The sequence below is a fragment of the Chrysemys picta genome, chromosome 10 (assembly GCF_011386835.1).
Source record: "Chrysemys picta bellii isolate R12L10 chromosome 10, ASM1138683v2, whole genome shotgun sequence".
NCBI classification, from domain to species: Eukaryota; Metazoa; Chordata; order Testudines; family Emydidae; genus Chrysemys; species Chrysemys picta.
In genome coordinates this window covers 49,456,267-49,477,621 of record NC_088800.1, presented here as the reverse complement: position 1 = coordinate 49,477,621, position 21,355 = coordinate 49,456,267, and the positions used below count along the sequence as shown (strand labels likewise).

The 21,355-nt window shown below is 42.6% G+C and overlaps 2 protein-coding genes across 26 annotated transcripts in view; one reads left to right on the top strand and one right to left on the bottom strand.

Moving 5' to 3' along the window:
• IFT140 (intraflagellar transport 140) overlaps positions 1 to 21,355 on the bottom strand; it is a 248,755-nt gene that overhangs the window by 49,093 nt on the left and 178,307 nt on the right. The gene's annotated exons all lie outside the window — the stretch shown is intronic.
• TMEM204 (transmembrane protein 204) overlaps positions 1 to 21,355 on the top strand; it is an 82,025-nt gene that overhangs the window by 10,864 nt on the left and 49,806 nt on the right. For 2 of the 3 annotated variants that reach the window (XM_042851544.2, XM_005294400.5), the window contains exon 2: positions 9,618 to 9,773. The exons of the other annotated variant lie outside the window; for it this stretch is intronic. In XM_042851544.2, coding sequence (XP_042707478.1) covers positions 9,618 to 9,773 — 156 coding nt within the window. The remainder of the gene's footprint in view (positions 1 to 9,617; positions 9,774 to 21,355) is intronic. 3 annotated transcript variants of the gene reach the window in all.

Sequence of the window (21,355 nt, the reverse complement as noted above, 5' to 3'; positions counted from 1 at the left end):
ATTAATATATCTTCACAACACCTCTATAAGATGAGGTGATATTACTGTCTCCATTTTACTGGTGGGGAACTGAGACTGAAAGAGATTAAGCCCAAAATTGTAAAAAATGTCCACTAATTTTGGTTGCTCAACTTGGAACACCTAGGGTATGAGTCGAAAGAGTATCTAGCATTTTTATAGGACTTCATATGTTCAATGCCACTTTCCGCAGCTCCCATTAGCTGGGAACCGTGAACCGTGGCCACAGGGAGCTGAGGGGCTCCATGCTTGCAGATGCTCCAGGTAAACAAAATGACAATGTATTAGATATTCAATTCAATGATTCCATAGAATTTTAAATCATCAAATTTTGGTGTAGACCTGTTTATAAGCCGACCCCCACTCTTTGATGCATCACTTTTTTACCAAAATTATTCGGCTTATGAACGAGCATATACGGTACTATTCTGACCTTGATAAGTCAATGTAGAGAACAGAAAGAAAGAAAAAAAATCAGCACAATCTGATTTTTAAATCAGATCATTCTGCCTCATTATTTCAGAACACTGCAAAATTACTGTCTAATATAACTAACCTACAATTGCAGAGCACAAATATCTCAGGGGATATCATAAACAAACAAAACTGCTGCTCAAGAATAGCAAAACCAAACCAACATTTCATAATCCAGATGGTTAGGGAAATGAGGGAGGCGATGAGGAATTTGAGTTGGTTTTATCCTTGGAGTTTGGGTGCTAAACACAGACTGAACTAATCCTGAACTGATCCTTGCAATTGAAACAAAGCAGCTTTGACCATTTCATTAGCTTACTCTGCTCTGGCCTATAGGAGACCCAAGTCTGATTTTGTATTAATTCCATTCCTCTCTGATAGTAAATTCAGAAAAATTAGTGGGAGCACTTTGCATTGCTCAGCAGTGTCCCCCTTACGCTGATTTTGGAGCCATTCAATGCCTATCACAATAGAGTCCTGTTTAGTCCTCATTGACCAAGTGGACAGTGGCTGTTAAATGGGATCTTAGAGAATGTAGGAGAGGGGAGGAACAGGGAGATTCTCAGGACTCTGCCAGGGATGCACTGGACTGATGTCAATCACAATTCACATGGTAGCAGGATGCAGAAAGCTATAAAGATGCGATCTTGGTAGCAGAGTGATGAACTCCTTATATGATGTCCAGTCCAATTTCTGATTAGCTTTCAGTCTAGTGTTTGATTAGAACTCCAGATATCATTGGCTGTTAGTCTGCTCCCCTAACCACTGGAAATTTCTTCAAACAGTTAACATCAATGGCAGGGTATCAGGGTTCCCTCCCCACTCTGAGCTCTGGGGTACAGATGTGGGGACCCGCATTAAGGACCCCCTAAGCTTATATTTCACCAGCTTAGGTTAAAAACTTCCCCAAGGCACAAATTCCTTTCCTTGTCCTTGGATGGTATTGCTGCCACCACCAAGTGATTTAAACAAACATTCAGGGAGGGGCCACTTGGAGCCCTATCCCCTCCAAAATATCCTCCCAAGTCTCTTCACCCCCTTTCCTGGGGAGGCTTGAGAATAATACATCAACCAATAGGTTAACAAAGCGAGCACAGACCAAATCCTGTTTTTTAGGACACTGAAAATCAATCAGGTTTTTAAAAGAAGAATTTTAATTTAATATATAAAAAAAGTAAAAGAATCACACCTGCAAAATCAGGATGGAAGATAACTTTACAGGGTAAATACAAAGATTTAAAACACAGAGGATTCCCCTCTAACTCTGCTTCCCAGTTACAAAACAGGAATAAAATTACCTCTTAGCATAGGGAAAATTCACAAGCTAAAACAAAAGATAATCAAACGCATTTCCTTGCTATTAGTTACAATTTCTGTAATTTTAGATGTACAATATCATTTCAGGATCTTGTTAGGAGCTGGTTTACCTGCTTGGTCTCTCTCTTTGTCCTGAGACGGAACCAACAAAGAGAACACAAACAACACCCCCCCCATTTGAAAGTAACTTCTTTTCCCATTGGTACTTCTGGTCAGGTGCCAACTAGGTTAATTGAACTGATTAATCCCTTACAGGTAAGGGGATTCTGTACCTCTGGCCAGGAGGGATTTTATGTTACTGCATACATAAGGGTTGTTACCCTTCCCTTTATATTTATGACACAGGGCCATATCAGCAGTGAGTTCAGAACAAAAGAAATGGGATGCCCAAAATACCTTTGTCATCCCGACAACCTTAGACAATAGATTTCAGAAGTTAATAGTTATCACAAATGCCACCAGTAATTGTGAGAACATTAAAGTCCTGCGAACCTCATGTTTCAGGAATCATGGCTTATACAAATCCTCCTGAAAAACTGATAATATGTAGGGGTTACAACGAGGCTATTGGTGGGATCACAGCTATAGCAAACATATTAGAAAAGACAGAAGAGTTTGTAATAGTCAAAGCAACAAGTTCTAAACTCATGGTTATTATAAAATCCTCCATGCAGAAGTTGTCAGAGTTTACAATTGAAATGAACTATCACTGAGTCATGGCTATTATAAAATTTAAACGAGAAGCAGAAAGTTTATAAAGCTCATGAACTGAACATTTCAAGCTTCACAGTTGTTACAAATGCTCAGCATAGAAGCCAAGCTTTATGAAAGATGTGAACTAGTTATTTCTTGGTTGACAGATAATACACACAGAAAAGAAGCATTATGGCTTGCCCTCCCTTAGTGTTACTGATGGGGGAAGGCATCTTTAAAATCTCCTAACTGAGGCTGTGAGGGGATGCACTGAATACCATGGTAGCCTAGTCAGACTTCTTCCGTGAGGTGCCCCACTTTTTGGGGTGTATTGACTATCTCGTAGAGTCCAAGAGTCTGAGTCTGGGGTTACAAGAACAACAACCCTGGGCAGAATCAAGCCGAATGAAGGTTAGAATGACCATTCACTGGAGGAGAAGACAACAGTTTAAAGAGTCGTATTTCTACACGGAAAGCTATTACAAATGCCACAGAGAAGCAACAGAGTTTATAAAGGCAGTTTGCTACTATTTTTGTTTAGTTATTAGTGAAGAGGGAATCATTACAGTTCTAGAAGAATTCTAAAAATCAGGCTACATCATACAATGGAACTATTAGGGGCACAAACAATTGTATCATAATATGAAGTACGGAAAGGTACTGAACTGTTGTCACAGCATAGATTTTAAAGTCATTGCACTGGCATATTTCATGAAATCATGACAGTTATTTCCTCCTTTATTCTATGCTCTCCCTTCATCATCTTACTGGGGTTCCATCCTGAACCACATTTGACCTTCCTTTTAATATACAAACCATTGGTTATATTTCTATACTTCTTTGTACAGCTTATTATATTGGCTGGATTGGCATTCCTAAACTCAGAGCTATTATAAACTGTGTGAAGAAAACAAGAGCTTGTAATGTCTGCAAAACAGCTATTTTTGTGTTCAAGGCTACTACAAACTCCCCAGCTGTCAAGAGCATATAATAATCATGAACCAATTATTCCTGGGCTCACGGTTACTACAAATTCTGCAGGAAGCTGATGGAGTTAGTCATGGTTGGAAACTGGCTATGTCTGGACTCCTGGCTATAATCATTTCTGTGGTGAAGCCAGGGCCATCTTTACCCATACACAAACTACGCAGCTGAGTAGGGCACCAGGAAATTTGGGGCACCAAATTTCCCCAAATTTCCTGGTGCCCTATGCAGATACATGCTGCTCCAGCGGCCAGCCCGATCCCCCAGCCGGCTGAGCCAGCCAGGAAAGCTGCCCCCGCCCCTGCTCTGCCCCTGCCCCTGCCCCTCCTCCACCACTGCCCTGCCTCTTCCCACCCCTGCTCCACCTCAGCCCCGCCCCCACTCCACCCCTTCCCCTGAGCTACGTCCCAGGGGACTGCAGCAGGGGTCGGGCGTGTCCCACACTCAACAGGCGGCGGGAAGTGGAGCGACCCGGCCCCAGCTTGCTCCGCTCCGCTGGCTCCCAGCTGCGCCACCGGTGAGTGCTGGGGGGCGGTTCTCCCTCTGGCCCCCAAGTCCCAAAGCTGGGAGCGAGGGGAGCAGAGTGGAGCAGGCTGGGTCTGGGTCACTCCAATTCCCGCCACCCTGTGAGTGCAGGGTCGGGCCCACCCTGCAATCACTGGGTGGCAGGAAGTGGAGCGACCCGGCCCCAACCCGCTCCGCTCTGCCAGCTCGTACTGGGGGGCGGTTTTCCCCAAGCCTGCTCCTTTCCCCCCCCCCGGAGGCTTGGGGCCAGCCCCCCCCCCCATGGGAGGGGGCTGCGTAGGGCACCAAAATGTCTAGGGACAGCCCTGGGTGAAGCCAAAAGAACTTACAATAGACATAAAAAACTATGAGCCTAGTAACAGCAAATATAAATAAGTCATAAATGACAGAGTTCATTAAGACAAAATTGTGGTGTTTCGATCCTCATGGGTAGGGCTCTGTGTTTGTCATGGAGGTCGGTGACTTTCCGTGACCTCTGTGACTTCTGCAGCAGCCAGTGTGGCTGACCCCAGGGCTGCGCAAGCAGCTGGCTCCACAGCCAGCTGCTCAGGTGGCCCCAGGGACAGCCACACCAGCCACTGTTGGAGCGGCTCTGCAACCAGCTGCTCAGGCAGCCCTGCAGCCAGTCACACCAGCCGCTTCTGGAGCGGCCCTGGGGCCAGCCGCACCAGCCACTGCTCAGACAGCCCTGTGCAGCTGGCCCTGGGACTGCTGGAGCAGCAGGTGCAGCTGGCCCCAGGGACTGCCTGAGCAGTGGTCCCGGGAGCATCCAGAAGAGCGGTGGGTGGGCAGCCCCCGGCAGCGGTCCCAGGATGGCCAAAGCCGCTGCTGCTCAGCTGCCCCTGGCCCCCCCACAGCAGCACCTCTCCCCCTCCACCCCCCAAGATTTAATCAGGGGTATTTATAGTATAAGTCATGGACAGATCATGGGCCATGAATTTTTGTTTTCTGCCTGTGACCTGTCCATGACTTTTATAAAATATATCCATGACTAAATCATAGCCTTACTCATGGCATTACAAATACCAGGGATGTGCAATAGGAGTTTACAAAATCTAGCAATCTGGTATTTCTCAGACCGTGGTTAGTACACATTAGGACAAGCCAGCAGAATTTATTACATGTGAACTAAGTACCCTCTGGATTCAGTGGTACAGTTAGACAAAGGACTTTAATAATAATGGTTGTGAATTGGCTGTTTCTAGATACAGTTATTACAAACTCATCAGACAAGCTAAAGGCCTTTATAATATTATAAAAGGCTATTTCTCAGAAAGCCATAGTCTACACTTACGATATAGGTATGACACTTTCAACATTCATCAAGTTTTACTGATGTTTGTAAAGCCTAGCAGGTGCCTGATGATGGTTCGTGTCCCAAAGCACTTCATGACACTTCATGTTCACTGTGGGGAGACTGCTTAGTGCTCCCACTACTAAGGAATTGCACTTTCAAAATTAGCACTGAGTCTTACCATAAAATTTACTCTATGACTGGTCCTTACTTTCAGAAGTAAGTTCCTCTGCTTTCAGAAATGGATTAATCAGGAAAACCAAAACTATATGTGTTTAGGGCTATATCCTGCTAACCTCTTACTGAACTGGCTCATTTCAATGGTACTCCAAGATGTAAGGTTATCCAGCGTGAGTAAGGCTGGCAGTATATGGCTCTTAATATCTAACGCTAACATGTCAGCAATCAATTGTATATTACTTACTGTACAGGGAGTTAAAGGTGACCTACATGGGAAAAATTGGGTTCATGCATTTTTATAACTCAAAAGAAGACCTAAATGGCTTTTTATATTTTTTTTTAAAAAAGTTTATTTTTTATTTGTCTTACAAATACCAAAAATATTAAGTCTTCTCTTCCTTATTTTGCTGGAAGTCTTCTTGGAGGATCAGGGAACTGGCTGGGAGCTTTCTCAGACTATGACTGAAGTTGCAGGGTGCTGAATCTCTAGCAAAGATGTAAGGCATTTGGATTAAATAGATGTTGATAAATAATCAAACAAAAACAAAATTTTAAATATTCTGACTAAAATCCCCTTTCCTTCTCAATCGCTTGGCTTTCACTTCCTTAGTACTTGTGCTATTAGTTCTCCAATCCATGGATTCTTCCAGGAAAAACAAGATAGACGAGATCATAGGTGCCGACTCCATGGGTGCTCCAGGGCTGGAAAAAAATGAGTGGGCGCTTTGCACCCACCAGCAGCCAGCTCCTCCATCTCCCCCCGCAGCGTCTCCTACCCGCCAGCACCCCGCCGATCAACTCCTCCCACTCCCTCCCAGTGCCTCCTGCCCACAGCGATCAGCTGTTCTGTGGCGTGCAGGAGTCACTGAGAATGGACGCACTGCTGCCCCTTTCCCTTGGCCGCCCCAGGCACCTGCTTTCTTCGCTGGTGCCTGGAGCCGGCCCTGGGTGGGATCCACATACCTCCCTTGCTAAGGTGTGCTAAGGGTAGAGGGCAGAACTGGGCGGGAAGAGGTGGGTATGACAGGTTTGGTCACACAGACCCCCTTGGGACTGTCACCTGACGTGCTGGAATTACCTCTGAGCCCGTTTCCCTGCCAGCTTGGGACTCCAGAACCCTGCCTTGTTGAGCCAGACATGCTAGCTTACTACAACACACACCCAGGTCTGGTCCACGCCTCCACAGCTGCAGACTTTAACCAAAAACTGCTCAGCTGGTCTATCTCCAGCACCCCAGACACCCAGTTCCCAATAGGATCCAAACTCCAAATAAATTAGTTTTACTCAGTGTAAAGCTTATACAGGGTAAACTCATAAACTGTCCACCCTCTATAAGACTGATAAAGAGATATGCACAGCTGTTTGCTCTCCCAGGTATTAATCACTTACTCTGGGTTAAATAATAAACAAAAGTGATTTTATTAAGTATAAAAAGTAGGATTTAAGTAGTTTCAAGTAATAACAGGCAGAACAAAGTAAGTTACCAAGCAAAATAAAACAAAACATGCAAGTCTAAGCCTAATACATTAAGAAATTGTTTACAGGCAAAATCTCACCCTCAGAGATGTTCCAACAAGCTTCTTTCACAGACTAGACTCCTACCTAGCCTGGACCCAATCCTTTCCCCGGTACAGTTCTTGTTAGTTCCAGCTCAGGTGGTAACTAGGGGATTTCTCATGACTGGCAGCCCCTCTGTTCTGTTCCACCCCCTTTTATAGCTTTGGCACAAAGCGGGAATCTTTTGTCTTTCTGGGACCCCACCCCGCCTTCTAAATGGAAAAGTACCAGATTTAAGATGGATTTCATTACCAGGTGACATTGTCCCATGTCCTGTGAGACCCCAGCCTTCATTCTTCCTGGGCTGGCCCGCATACACCCAGAAAGGTTTGCAAGAAAACAGACCATTTACAACCAATTGTTCTAGTCAATGGGAGCCATCAAGCTTCCAAACCACCATTAATGGCCCACACTTTGCATAATTACAATAGGACCTCAGAGTTATATTTCATATTTCTAGCTTCAGATACAAGAATGATATATTCATACAAATAGGATGAACACAGTCAGTAGATTATAAGCTTTGTAATGATACCTTACAAGAGACCTTTTGCATAAAGCATATTCCAGTTACATCATATTCACACTTACAAGCATATTTCCATAAAACATATGGAGTGCAATGTCACAGTGGGGAAGAGGCATGGTGAAGGTGAAGGGGGGCGGGAAGAGGCAGAGTGAGGTAAGGGTTTGGGGGAAGGGGTGGAGTATGGGTGGGACCTGGGGCAGAGTGAGGGTTGAGCACCCCCAGGGCAAGAGGAAGCTAGCACCTGTGGACAAGATCTCCCTTTTTAATAAAAACAAACTAATAGGAAAAAAACCTTACACAACCCAAAAAACTACCCCATTTGTGGGTTAAACTCTTTTGTGTCTTCTTTATATGGTATTAATAAACAAAGAGGCACAAACTCACTTTTTCACTGTGCAGGTTACCTTTATGTCTTTTGACAGGTTTATTCCCTTCTTGGGCATTCATTTAAGGGTTTCACTATATTTCTTAATATATTTTGGTATGCACCGGTTTTTTTAAACACAACTTATGCCTTTCACAGAAGTTCATGTTTGAATGGATTCCACTAAGTATTGTTAGTTCTCAACAAATTTCCTAGTTTCATTCCATAGTAATATAGAGTATTGGCACCAAACATCACATTTACTTGTCAGAACCCAATAAATAATTGGTGAGACCTGGGAACAAGCCACTGCAAAATCATGGAATCTTGTTACCAAAAAAGCCTGGGAAAATGTAACAGGGTGTAACAATAGCTGAGAATTAACCCTTCCGTGACATTTTCATCACATAGGAAATCTCAGATCCTAGTATCTCATGCACTCACACTGTCCATCCATAATCAACTATGTCACCTTTGACAATTCTGGTGAAGATTTGCATTCATTGCCAGTGTAAACATTTTCCTTTCCAAAGTGTGGCCATTTACATGGCAAGCCCTTCCTACTTCAGAGTAGCAGTGGCATATTAGGCAAGGGATGTTGTGTTGGCACAATGACATTTATAAAGCCCACCATTAGCTAGAAAGGAAGGAAAAAGATGAAAACAGGACATCCATCATGTTAACAGAAAAAGAAGAAGAAAAACATCATCAACCTGACTAAAAGTAGTAAACTTTGCAATGAATACAGTCTATTCAGTAACCAGCTAGGAAATGTGTTCATTTCTATTAAGTACCTATCCTGGCCTCCAAATATTTATTTCCATTATTAATTCTATATTTGTGCTGTGTGTTGTAATATGTAAATATTACAATACTGGACAGTACAACTATAGATATAACTGTATACACATATCAATGACTGGACACAACATGTGTACAGTGTATTACAAGAAAACTGCAACAACCCCACAAATAACTGCCCTTTTACCCTCAACTGATTCCCTACTCAAACATCCAGAAAAAGAGGAGTTTTGCAATGTGCCTGGTAAAGTAACAAATCTGGGGTCTGACAGACTAGGACAGGGAGTAAATTTTAGTAGTTGAGAATCTCTCCCATAATCCCCTACCTGTAGCTCCCACTTAAACAAGGGAGATGCAGGCTTTAGCTCATCAGTTGGTCTCAAATGCAACATTATTATACTGGGAGAAAGACAATGAGTTCAAAGCAGTAGGTTTGCCTTGGGAGTTATTATTATTTGTATTACAGACATTGTGCTAGGTGCTGTACAAACACAGAACAAAAAGATGGTCCCTGCCCCAAAGAGTTTGTGCTTATAATTATGGATAAAGCAACCAGAAGGACAAATGTTTATTCTTTTTTGGAAGGCTATCCCTGAAAACAAGGCTATCTGCTTTATACAAGGGCTGTCTGCACTGAACAGATTATGACAGATTTCTGTGTAACTGAAAGGCAACCTGTTCTTAGATAGCTTAATCATGAATGTAGATCAGAGTAAGAGTTTGTTATAAATTGGGATAAAATTAGCAGATATGCAGTTTCTGAACCATTCTTTCAGGATCTGGCAACTCTGCCACGGCTTCTCGGTGGGGTATTGCTTTTCAACCCCCAAGATTTTATTTTAAGATGATGCTCTTACTCGGTCTTTGTGTGTCCCCCACAGTGCAGTTTGACATGATGCGGGCCTGTAACCTAATCGCTACCGTCGCCTTGACTGCTGGTCAGCTCATTTTCGTCTTGGGCCTAGTGGAACTGCCTGTTATTTCACAGGATGTCCAATGGTGGGAGGAAGCCATAGCTGCTGTGTTCCAACTTGCCAGTAAGTACCTCTTTTTGCACACGGAGAACGACCTGGTAAATCCTATCTAGATCAGGACAGGCAGAGTATTCTGCTTTACAAATTTTTTAGAATAAACAGAACAGCAATAGGGTTTGAATTCCAAAGTAGATCTCGTCAGATGTTTTCTATCCCTCAATAGCGCTCTCTTAATATTAGCCCACTGATTTACGAGCTTCTGCAGAACACAAACAGGAGATTATTTCTGGAATAGATCTGAATAAGTCCTCAGTCAACCAAGAAAACAAGCCACTGTGTAGCTCTCATTAGTAAAGAAGGCAAAACACAAGGAAACACAGTGGAAGCCAAACCTCAAGATTTAATAGGACTAAAAATACCAGAGGGACTATAGAGAACAGTAAAGATAGGACAGAATGAATTTCTGCAGTCATACTGCAGTGTGATTATATGCCTTTACTTGACTGAATTTTAGTCCAGGGAGATCTGCTAGATTGCAATGAGTGGGAATGACTAGTAAATAAAACTACAAACTGCAGAATGAAACACTATGGAAACACTGAGTTATAAATGAAATTCCCACAGTAATTCTCATGGATAATAACTATATACAGAATCCAGTGGGGAAAGGAGGAAATGGTTTCATCTCTACTCCACAGTGAAACCACTGGCATCAAATCATAAACATTTTACATTAATCCCTTCCTTTACTACACAAGTCAGTCAAGATATCCATGCAAAGAACAGTCATTGACTAGGAGTTCCATACACAAAGGGCTTGCAGGATTGGGTCCAAAATGTATAATTAAATGGAAAAAAACATGGTGATGTAATATTAATGCATGTTAAGGTCAGAGCCCGATTCTTTACTTCAGTTTAAATCTCACAGCAATGCCTTTGCAGTGCCACTGGTGAAGGATAGCTGAGACACCCGTTCAAGACTACTGGGATTCAAAGGCCCAATAAGGAGAAGGGACTGTATGATACACAAAGAGACATATTAGTTTAAGCTGTAATACACTCAGTTTCTGAGTCCAGTGGGACCCCATGCACTGGTGCAACACTGCCAGGATCCAAAACTGCAGCCTTAGCAGAGCAAGATCTGCACACAGCCTCTTCTTGTGAGCTCAGCAGCACAGCACACTGCTTTTACCTTTGGATGCCTTTTGTCCAGTTCTTTCTTCCCTTTGGTGTGGGGTCTGCCTTTCTCTCCCTCTCTCCCCTCCTCTCTGAAACTCAGCATGCCTGTTTTCCACAGACAGGAAATGCATTCTGGCTCTGTTTAGATTTGTTGTTTCATTGACAAACAGTCCAGTGGACAGCCATGTGCCTTTCTTCTATCAAGGCTGCTAATTTTAGACTGGGCTTTTTTTTTTTTTTTTTTCCTGTGTTGGAGTCTGTTTTAAATACAGTCAGAGAGAGACTGAAGGGCGCCAGGATATCCCGACACAGGAGAAGGAAATGCCTGCTATTACCTGTTATGCAAGCTGAACCTTGAAATCCCCAGTGCTGGGAGGGGAAAAGGGAGGAAAGCCAGAGTCAGAATGATTAACAAAATGCTAATGAAAACAGTGAAAGAAAAAACAAATGAACTCCTGGACTCAACTGTCTATACTCAAAGGTGTGAAAAGAGGGAATCTGGCAGCTAGTGACACTGTTACAAAGAAAGACCATCGGCTGTTTGAATCAGATGGCTCCTGTTTGCAGAGGTGATGCAATGAGTCTCATAGGAAGATAGAAAGGGGAGCAAGGTCAACTGTCAGATATATTGCTCTCCACTAGATGAACCTTCATTGTTACCTGGATGTTTTCTCTCAGTCTTGCAATGAGTTACAGGAGACCCATTTAAAATCTTATTCACTTCATGAAGTTTTATGTTTAAAATAATTCTCTCCAGGCCATACAGTTGATATATTCTCGCATGAACACATTTAGATAAAAAAGGAGAGAGATGTAAACTTCCACTACCCCACCCAAAGATCAACTTTCTACCTGTAGCTCTCACTCTTTCTCAAGGATTATGAGGGATGGCTGGGAGTGAAGGAAGTCAGTCTGACTATTCATGTTAATCTCGATCCTGGGATGAGGCATTAGGAGTGTGGTATCTGAGGAGGTCCTTTCCTTCTTTGTACCCCTGGCACCTAATGTGTTCCTTCCACTATCAAGAAACTCAAGTTGACCACAAAAATCTCACCTGCCAAGTCTCCTGGATTAAGCCCAGAGTACACAACATTAAACATCATGACCAACGTGTTATTTCTATTTTTTTTTATACCAATGTACACATTCATCGTGTGAGTGGGACCAAAAGTTCAGCTGATTGGACAAAATACACTGCTAGATCTAAGACATCAGGAGTGTTTTGTTTGTTTTCTGATGGGAGACGGGATCTTTTCCACTGGGAAACTACAGGCAATAGTTTGTAGCCAATTCTATGTTCCAGAGGGAGAACCTCCCAGAAGGTTTCAGCGTAAACTAGCAAGTCCATAAAGAAGGGCAGACACATAAGAAGAGAACAGTGGATATGAAACATGTATTTATAAGAACTTTCTACACAAAACATAGTCAAATGAGGACTGTGGAGTTTCATTCACACTGTGGAATTCTGCCCCCTTCATTTCTAATATGACATTTGTCTTGGTTCAGCATGACATTTTGATTACAAAATTAGAAAGATTTAAAATTAGCATGGTGCACATTAAATGGTTTAAAAGATAGCTAACTGATAGGTCTCAAAATGTAATTCTAAATGGGGAATCATCATTGAATGGGTGTGTTTCTAGTGGGATCCTGCAGGGATCTGTTCTTGGCCCTTATGCGATTTAAACTTTCTATTAATGACCTGGAAGAAAACAAAATCATCACTGATAAAGTTTGCAGAGGACACAAAAATGTGGGGAGTGGTAAATAATGAAGGTATCAGTGACTTGTCCTCGTGTGATCTGGATCACTTGCTAAGCTGGGCTCAAGCAAACAATGTGTGTTTTAACACAGCTAAATATAAATGTATACATCTAGGAACAAAGAATGTAGGCCATACCTACACAATGGGGATGCTACCCTGGGAAGCAATGATCTGAAAAAGATTTGGGAATTGTGGTGGATAATCAGCTGAACATGAGCTCTCAGTGCAGCGCTGTGGCCAAAATGGCCAATACAATCCTTGGATGCATAAACAGGGGAATCTCAAGGAGTAGAGAGATTATTTTACCTCTGCATTTGGCCCTGGTGCTGGAATACTGCTGCAACACTCTATCCAGTTCTGGGGCCCACAATTCAAGAAGAATGTGGTTCAGACACAAGCCACAAGATGGATAAAAAGATCTTTCACAATCTTTCCTCCTGCAGTGCACCAGCAAGGGCTCCACGGACCACTAGTGATCACTGGCAGATTTATTACTTTTATTAATTTTTTTTTAACAATAGTCTTCAATCTGTTGGTGATCACCAGTGTTGGTTGTTTTCACCCTGAATACCATCCTAGCAACAAAGCATGTGCACTATGCTATGGTTTCCTATTATTATTGTGATCTGAGAAGTCATTTTTATTACAGAAAACTGTGAGTTTCAAATGTTGTCATACTCTATAGGCCCCCAATCCCAACTTCTGCCTTGACAACACAAACATCTCTGATCAACATGCACCTCACCAGCACTCATGACGGATCCCAGCCCTGTTTCTTTTTTATTTCTGCCACCTGCATGAGCATTTGACAGTCATTCAAAAGGATGACCCTCTGACAGAAAATAAAGCCCTAGGAAGCAGGGAGGAAGGAAACGAGAGAGGAAGCAGTACTCCAGTGGCTGTACTAGGATTCACACAGCTCCAAAACCTAATAACTCGCAGTTCACAGGAAAGAAAGCTGTTTGCTTTGGAAAAGTTATGTGGTGAAAATGGAACGAGTTTTGTGTGTGGAATTTTGTGTCAACCCTCAGAAATTTCTCTCTAGAAGTTTTTTCCAAGAAACTGTTACAGCTGCAACATGCTGAATATAAGGGTGGATAAAAAAAATCTCACAGAGTAACAATCCTAATGGGAACTCCTTCAAGTACTAAAATGACAGGTAGCAAAGGGGAATCTATAGAAGATTAACCTACTAGGAACACAAGAACCGCTATATTAGATCAAACCCAAGGTCTATCTAGCCAAGCATCCTTTCTCTCACAGTTACTAGTATCAGCTGCTTCAGAGGACGATGCAAGAACCCCACAATTGGCACGTGTGGGATTATCTGCTCCCCACATTAGGTTTAATCCTGCTCTCCAAGTATATGCTACACTGCATTGTAAACCCAGATTTGTGGGAAACATGCTTGTGGAATCATGTTTCCATGCATTCACACTGCACTGTAAACTTGGGTTTACAATTCCTGGACCCGGGGCGCACAACCGTGCTAAAGTGTCCATACTGCACAATGCAGACTTCCTGATTCACATCTGTGGCTTGAGCTGCATCCACACCACAAAGTGACAGGGCTTGGACCCCAGTCACAGCAGGACTTAGGCTTAGACCCACCCTCCTGGGTGTGTCCACAGGCCCAGGTCTTGAGGGCTTATTGACCTGACTCAGAAAGCTTTGTGCATGGACAGTAGGGCAGGGTTGAGCTTAAATCTGAGTCAGAGCCTGGGTTTACAATGCAGCATAGACATACCCCAATAGTAAGAGATTGGCTTAAACTGTAAACATGAGGTTTAATTTTTTTTCTTATTAAATTATGATCACTCTGGATATTCTTGAGATCCATATAAATGTCCAGCCCCTATACTGAAGACAGTAAGAAGCCTTCTGTCTCTGCTTGGCTTGCCATTTATAGCCAAACACCTTATTACACCTTTCCCTTGAATTTCAAGCCTTGATTTCTAACTGTCTGCACCTTGTGTCTTTTGGCTGACACCTTGTGTCTTTTAGTGGTAACCGATGGAGACACCCCTGCAGACATACTGTTCACTCTAGTCCCACAATACAGAGTAGGGACGATTGTGCATTGGCAGGGAGATAGAATGGATGAGCTAATGGGATTCTCTATTTCTAACTTCTATACCATTAACCTACATACATCTTAATGCAGTACAGAACAACAGAACGGTCATCACCGAACAAAGATGAAGATATCAATCATGCAACTAACTGGTCACATCTCATCCTTCCACTCATCTCCATGCCTTCATCCGTGTCATGCCTTACTCCTGGAACCCTTCCATGACTGATGTGCAATACCCATCCAAGTACTTATATGGCTCTAATCAGCCTAATATCTGCTTCCATCCTCGCTTCCCTCAAGTCCATCCTTAAAGCAGACTTCTATCAAGATGCCTATAAACCCAATACTTCTGAGGACTAGGGAACAGAATTAAATGAAAAACTGTATATAATTTTTTAAACACCCCCCCCCAAAAGGATGAAACGTGACTTATGCTCAATGCCCTTATTCCTTCACACTTCTCATTACATCTCTGCCCCAATACACCTGTCAGGTGTTTTACTGAAACACTGAAACAGTTCTGATCCTCTGTTTATCAGTATGAAAGAAATATCTTTTTAAAAAAACGCAAAGATACTACAGTCATTTTAAAGTAGTGGGAATAGTTTTAGTTCCAATATTAAAACAATTATTTTTAAAAAAAATCTGATTAAAAGAGCATTTTCAATAATCCTGATACTGGGTCAGACTCTGTTCTCACACTGGTTTCACATCAACATATTCCACTGATGACAAGGGCGTTAACCGCAAGCTACATACCACTATAAGGGAAGGCAGAATCCCAGCCCCCGCTTTTACTAGAATTCCTTCTAAAGGAAGTTATGAGCGAAACAATAAATATTCAACAATATTCATCAAAAAAGGTCAATAGACTAGAATATTGCCAAAGGTTTAGTGAAGGCAAAAGCTATTATTAATCAAAGCAGGAGACACTGATACTATGACAATGTTCTATTCCAGTTACTTTATTATACCAAATGCATCAAATTCCAGAAATATGCCTTTCGGTTAAACAAATGGGTGCACTTTACTTCAGCATTATGGTGCAACAGTATTTTGCACAGCAGCAAAGCACACCGTATGCACATAACCAGATAGTACTCTCGGTCCCATCCTAGAACACCCCTCATCAAATGATTACAGAATAGCCTTTCCCACAGATATGATGCTCCAGTAGAGGCCCAGCAGAAAGCAAAGCAGTCCTTCCCCAGCAAAAAACCCTACCTTCCCACAAGGGTGAATACCTTCCCCAAAGGCCAGGCTGCTACAAGGTGAGCATGATGAATTTAGCACTGTGATTTAGTGAACAGACATACACCTCTACCTTGATATAACGCTGTCCTCGGGAGCCAAAAAATCTTACCGCGTTATAGGTGAAACCGCGTTATATCGAACTTGCTTTGATCTGCCTGAGTGCACAACCCCGCCTCCCCGGAGCACTGCTTTACTGTGTTATATCCGAATTCGTGTTATATCGGGTCGCGTTATATCGGGGTAGAGGTGTACCAGATGTTTCAGACAAATCTTGGCTGGCACACATTCTCACTGGTGTAATAACAAGCAAACAAGAGATATGCAGTGTGCAGGATCAAACTGCTCCAATAAACTATGGGGCTCTTTGCTTCAAGAAATATCTAGTCTTTGGAATAGTACTATTCACTGCAGTACAAAGTCGTCTTGACTTCTGTACAGTGACAATGAAGCCTCCTAGTATGCGCCACAGTATCTCTCACTGAGTATGATCTCTCTTCACACTTCTGCTGCTGAACTCCCACATTTGTAAGCCTAACATCAGTTTCTGGTTACTTTGGTGACTATTACTGTTGATTGAGGATGCTGTAACTCAGCCTGTCAAATACTTACCATAAAAATTTGATTTTAAAGCTCTCTCAACTCACTCACCCTAAACTAATTCACAGAGGTTAGAAACAGTGAACTGTAAAATCTCTCTCAAATAATATTCCTTGCTCTTCCTTCTACATCACACTTTTCTCTGCTCTTAAATGTCAGTTCCTGTGTAGCCTGTGGTAGACTGTACTGACCAGACAGTTTTTACTCTTCAGTAGCTCCTATGACTCACTTATGCTCTTTGCCAAGTAAGAATCATTTTCTGAGCTCCCCATCTCCAGACTCCTTCCCATTCAGAACCTGGCATGAAACTGCGATAACAGAAAAGGCTGTCATATGATTAGCTGCTGGTCTGAACCAGGGTTCAGGCAAAGGGCCTGTGAAGGGAAACAGTCCTGCTAACCAAAATAGTTTTATTTTAAGCACTGTGAGGAAGCCTTAGTCTTTTTTCCTGATGAATAATCACTCCACAAAATGGAACAGAGGTGCTCACAAAGACTGCTGGTCTAGCCCAGAGCTGCATACCAATTTAGTATTCTAACTTGCCCTAAGTGATCTCAAAGATAGAAGAAAAAATGACAGGTAATATAATAATATAGATTTGAGTTTGGAAGTAAGTTTACATAGTGGGAAATATGCTTAAGGCATTTCTTTACCTTTCTGAAGTTCCATAAAGCAATGTAAACAGACTATTGCCACTTTCCTGTGTGTAACTAATCAAGGCACAGGATGAAGTGTGTGTCTGGGGAATGCAGCACTCACAAATGCCAGTAAACCTGTAGGTATTTTCCCCAGCAGGTTTGTACCAATGGATCTCATTTTAGGTCAGGAAACTGGAAGTGCTAATCACACAGCATTTCCACACATTAGACATAACAGTACCATAGATACACTGGCATACTGAAGAAGCCACTACACACAATGCAATGATTGGAAGTTATGCAGCTGCTATACTCAGACTAGAATTATTTATTGTGATATATTTTATCTAAAGTTACAGTAGAGGCAGGTTATTGCTGCCCATATAAGCAATGATCTAAAACCTAGTGAAGTCAATGGAAAGACTACTACTGACTTCAACGGTCTTTGTATCAAGCCCATCATCACCAACTCTGTGCATTATCTATTCAAGGAAAAACTGATTAAGACCAGCCAGACAACTCAGTGATTCACTTATTACAAGGCACCAGAACAGCAAGGGAGATAGATGCCTGTCTATCTGTCGACTGTAAGGTGGATAGAAAGCTGGCTAGATCGTCGGGCTCAACGGGTAGTGATCAATGGCTCCATGTCTAGTTGGCAGCCGGTTTCAAGCGGAGTGCCCCAAGGGTCGGTCCTGGGGCCGGTTTTGTTTAATATCTTTATTAATGATCTGGAGGATGGTGTGGACTGCACTCTCAGCAAGTTTGCAGATGACACTAAAGTAGGAGGCGTGGTAGATACACTAGAGGGTAGGGATCGGATACAGAGGGACCTAGACAAATTAGAAGATTGGGCCGAAAAAAACCTGATGAGGTTCAACAAGGACAAGTGCAGAGTCCTGCACTTAGGACGGAAGAATCCCATGCACTGCTACAGACTAAGGACGGAATGGCTAGGTAGCAGTTCTGCAGAAAAGGACCTAGGGGTCACAGTGGACGAGAAGCTGGATATGAGTCAACAGTGTGCTCTTGTTGCCAAGAAGGCTAACGGCATTTTGGGCTGTATAAGTAGGGGCATTGCCAGCAGATTGAGGGACGTGATCGTTCCCCTTTATTCGACATTGGTGAGGCCTCATCTGGAATACTGTGTCCAGTTTTGGGCCCCACACTACAAGAAGGATGTGGAAAAATTGGAAAGAGTCCAGCGGAGGGCAACAAAAATGATTAGGGGTCTGGAGCACATGACTTATGAGGAGAGGCTGAGGGAACTGGGATTGTTTAGTCTCCAGAAGAGAAGAATGAGGGGGGATTTGATAGCAGCCTTCAACTACCTGAAGGGGGGTTCCAAAGAGGATGGAGCTCGGCTGTTCTCAGTGGTGGCAGACGACAGAACAAGGAGCAATGGTCTCAAGTTGCAGTGGGGGAGGTCCAGGTTGGATATCAGGAAAAACTATTTCACTAGGAGGGTGGTGAAACACTGGAATGCGTTACCTAGGGAGGTGGTGGAGTCTCCTTCCTTGGAGGTTTTTAAGGCCCGGCTTGACAAAGCCCTGGCTGGGATGATTTAGCTGGGAATTGGTCCTGCTTTGAGCAGGGGGTTGGACTAGATGACCTCTTGAAGTCCCTTCCAACTCTGATATTCTATGATTCTATGATTCTATGCCAGGATAATTCTGATACTTCCAGGGCACTCATTGTCTTGTGTGGCCCTGATCTCTAATCAGCATTTCAAAGTCTATCACGCATTCGCTGGGTGAAACTGTTGGTTAACTTATGAACCTTAACTTGTACAGCATGTCGCCTTGTGACATATCGGCAAAACAGGCAACTCATAATCTCTGCATCCTTTGTACAGAAAGGAAAAAAGCTTACAAGATAGATCTTTTTCTTCTTCTTCTTTTGTATGACTGGTGTAGAGCAGCAACTACAATTTCACCTGAAGTTGATCAAGCCAAATGGCTACATCAGGAGTAGCAGAATTTATTGCAGTAATGCCTCCTTCATATTTATAAATTGGGCGAGACAGATGATATATCATGGTGCACTACTTCCTATTGCAGATGCAGGCATATTTAGAGGAGCTTAGCACAATACAGTTAACTGTGTTTTCTTCTTGATTCCCTTTGGAGTAGTGTTTTCAGTCTTACAATGAAGTATTTAAATCGCTGAGAAATAGCTACTGCTACAATGTGTGTAGTACTGTAAACATGCAAGGTTCTACCACAATTTTAGAAGCCACAGCCATGTGAGGAGGAGAGAGAATGTAAGAATATAAGAATGGCTATACTGGGTCAGACCAAAGGTCCATCTAGCCTAGTATCCTGTCTTCCGACAGTGGCCAATGCCAGATGCTTCAGAGAGAATGAACAGAACAGGTAATCATCAAGTGATCCATCCCCTGTTGCCCATTCCCAGCTTCTGGTAAACAGAGGCTAGGGACACCATCCCTGCCCAACTTGGCTAATAGCCGTTGATGGACATATCCTCCATGAGTTTATCTAGTTCTTTTTTGAATCCTGCTATTGCCTTGGCCTTCACAACATCCTTTGGCAAAGAGTTCCACAGGTTGACTATGCGTTATGTGACGAAATATTTCCTTTTGTTTGTTTTAAACCTGCTGCCTATTAAAGAGAGGGCATTACAGCAGCGGGAGGTGTAGTGCATGAGTGGCAGTTCCTGGAAGCATCCAGGGTTACTAAGGGAACCATGTGGTGTAACCTTTGAGGAGCCGCATCTAGCATATACTTCCTGGTGTCAGCACCAATCTTCTGCTGGATTGGTTAGACCATGGCCCTGCCTTCTCATGCCCAAGAGCATCTAGGCCAGCATACGCAGCAGGTTCTGGTTAGCCCTGTGCAGGCATGAAAGGAAGGGAAAGGGCTTCCTGAACCAACATGCCCCCACCCACAGAATCTGGCCTTAAGTATTATAAACGTATATAATGGTACTTTTTATTTACTTATAAAGGCACACTATCAAGTAGTTTAGGCCCAATGTTCTTCCTACTTAAAAGGGACACCAACAAACTGAATTCTAGTCTAGCTTACAAACATCAGTTAAAATAATTTCAGGTCTTATGTGTATTACAGTAGCGTGTACAGGCCCCAACTGAGATGAGAACCCAATTAAGCTAGAACTGTATAAACTCATACTAAGAGACAGTCCCTCCCCCCAAAGAGTTTACAGTTTTAATAGACATGACAAACAAAGGGTGGGAAAAAGAAAGAATTATCATCTCCATTTTACAGACAGGTAAATCAACCTCTAAGAGGTCAGTTTAAAAAAAATGAGGCATGCGTTCCACAAATAATAATGGACCTGATTTTCCTTCCTCACATCAGTATATGTCAGGAGTAACATCACTGAATTCAGAGGAAAATGAGGCTTGTGGTTAAAGCATTAGACTGGGGGACTAAAGCAATGTGGTTTTAATTTCTGGCTTCCACAGCCTTCCTGTGTGCCATTATTATTAACAAAAAATTATTATTAACAAAAAATGCCTTTAAATAAAGCCTTAAAAGCAAAAGTAACAATAACCTAACAAACACCAAAGTCAGCAGAGAATCAAAAGCAATCCAAAAAGGTATTACAAAAAGGGGAGATTAAAGCTATTAAGTATCTATTTTTAAAAAATCTGTATTGCAAACCTAGTTTATTACAATTTTAGAGTTCCATGTGGCATTCTGTGCACACCAACCAATTCCCATCAACTTCAATGGGAGTTTTGAGTGCACAAAGAATACTGGCTGGGGTCTTTACAAGGTTTTCTTCATAGATAAACTTAGAGGTGAAACAGTTATTCTGATGAAGTCAGCATTCTGAGTGTGCTGATCACTATGCAAAAAGTCCACTGCAGGCTGGATCTCAAAATCTTTAGGGCAATAAAGCCATCAAGTGATTGTCATTTTGTACCCCAAACGAGAGAGAAGACTGGAAATTAAAATAAAGACATAGCTTGAATGATCTTAACTATAGGTTTGTCTACATGGCTCCACCATGCAGACTATGGGGGTGTGAGCTGCAGAACACCATAAACTATTGGGTATAACTGCCCTCTGTAGACCCTGCTAGCATAAACTAAAAGATACCTAGTTCACCTTAACACAGTCCCACTTCAACCAGGACTACATTAACT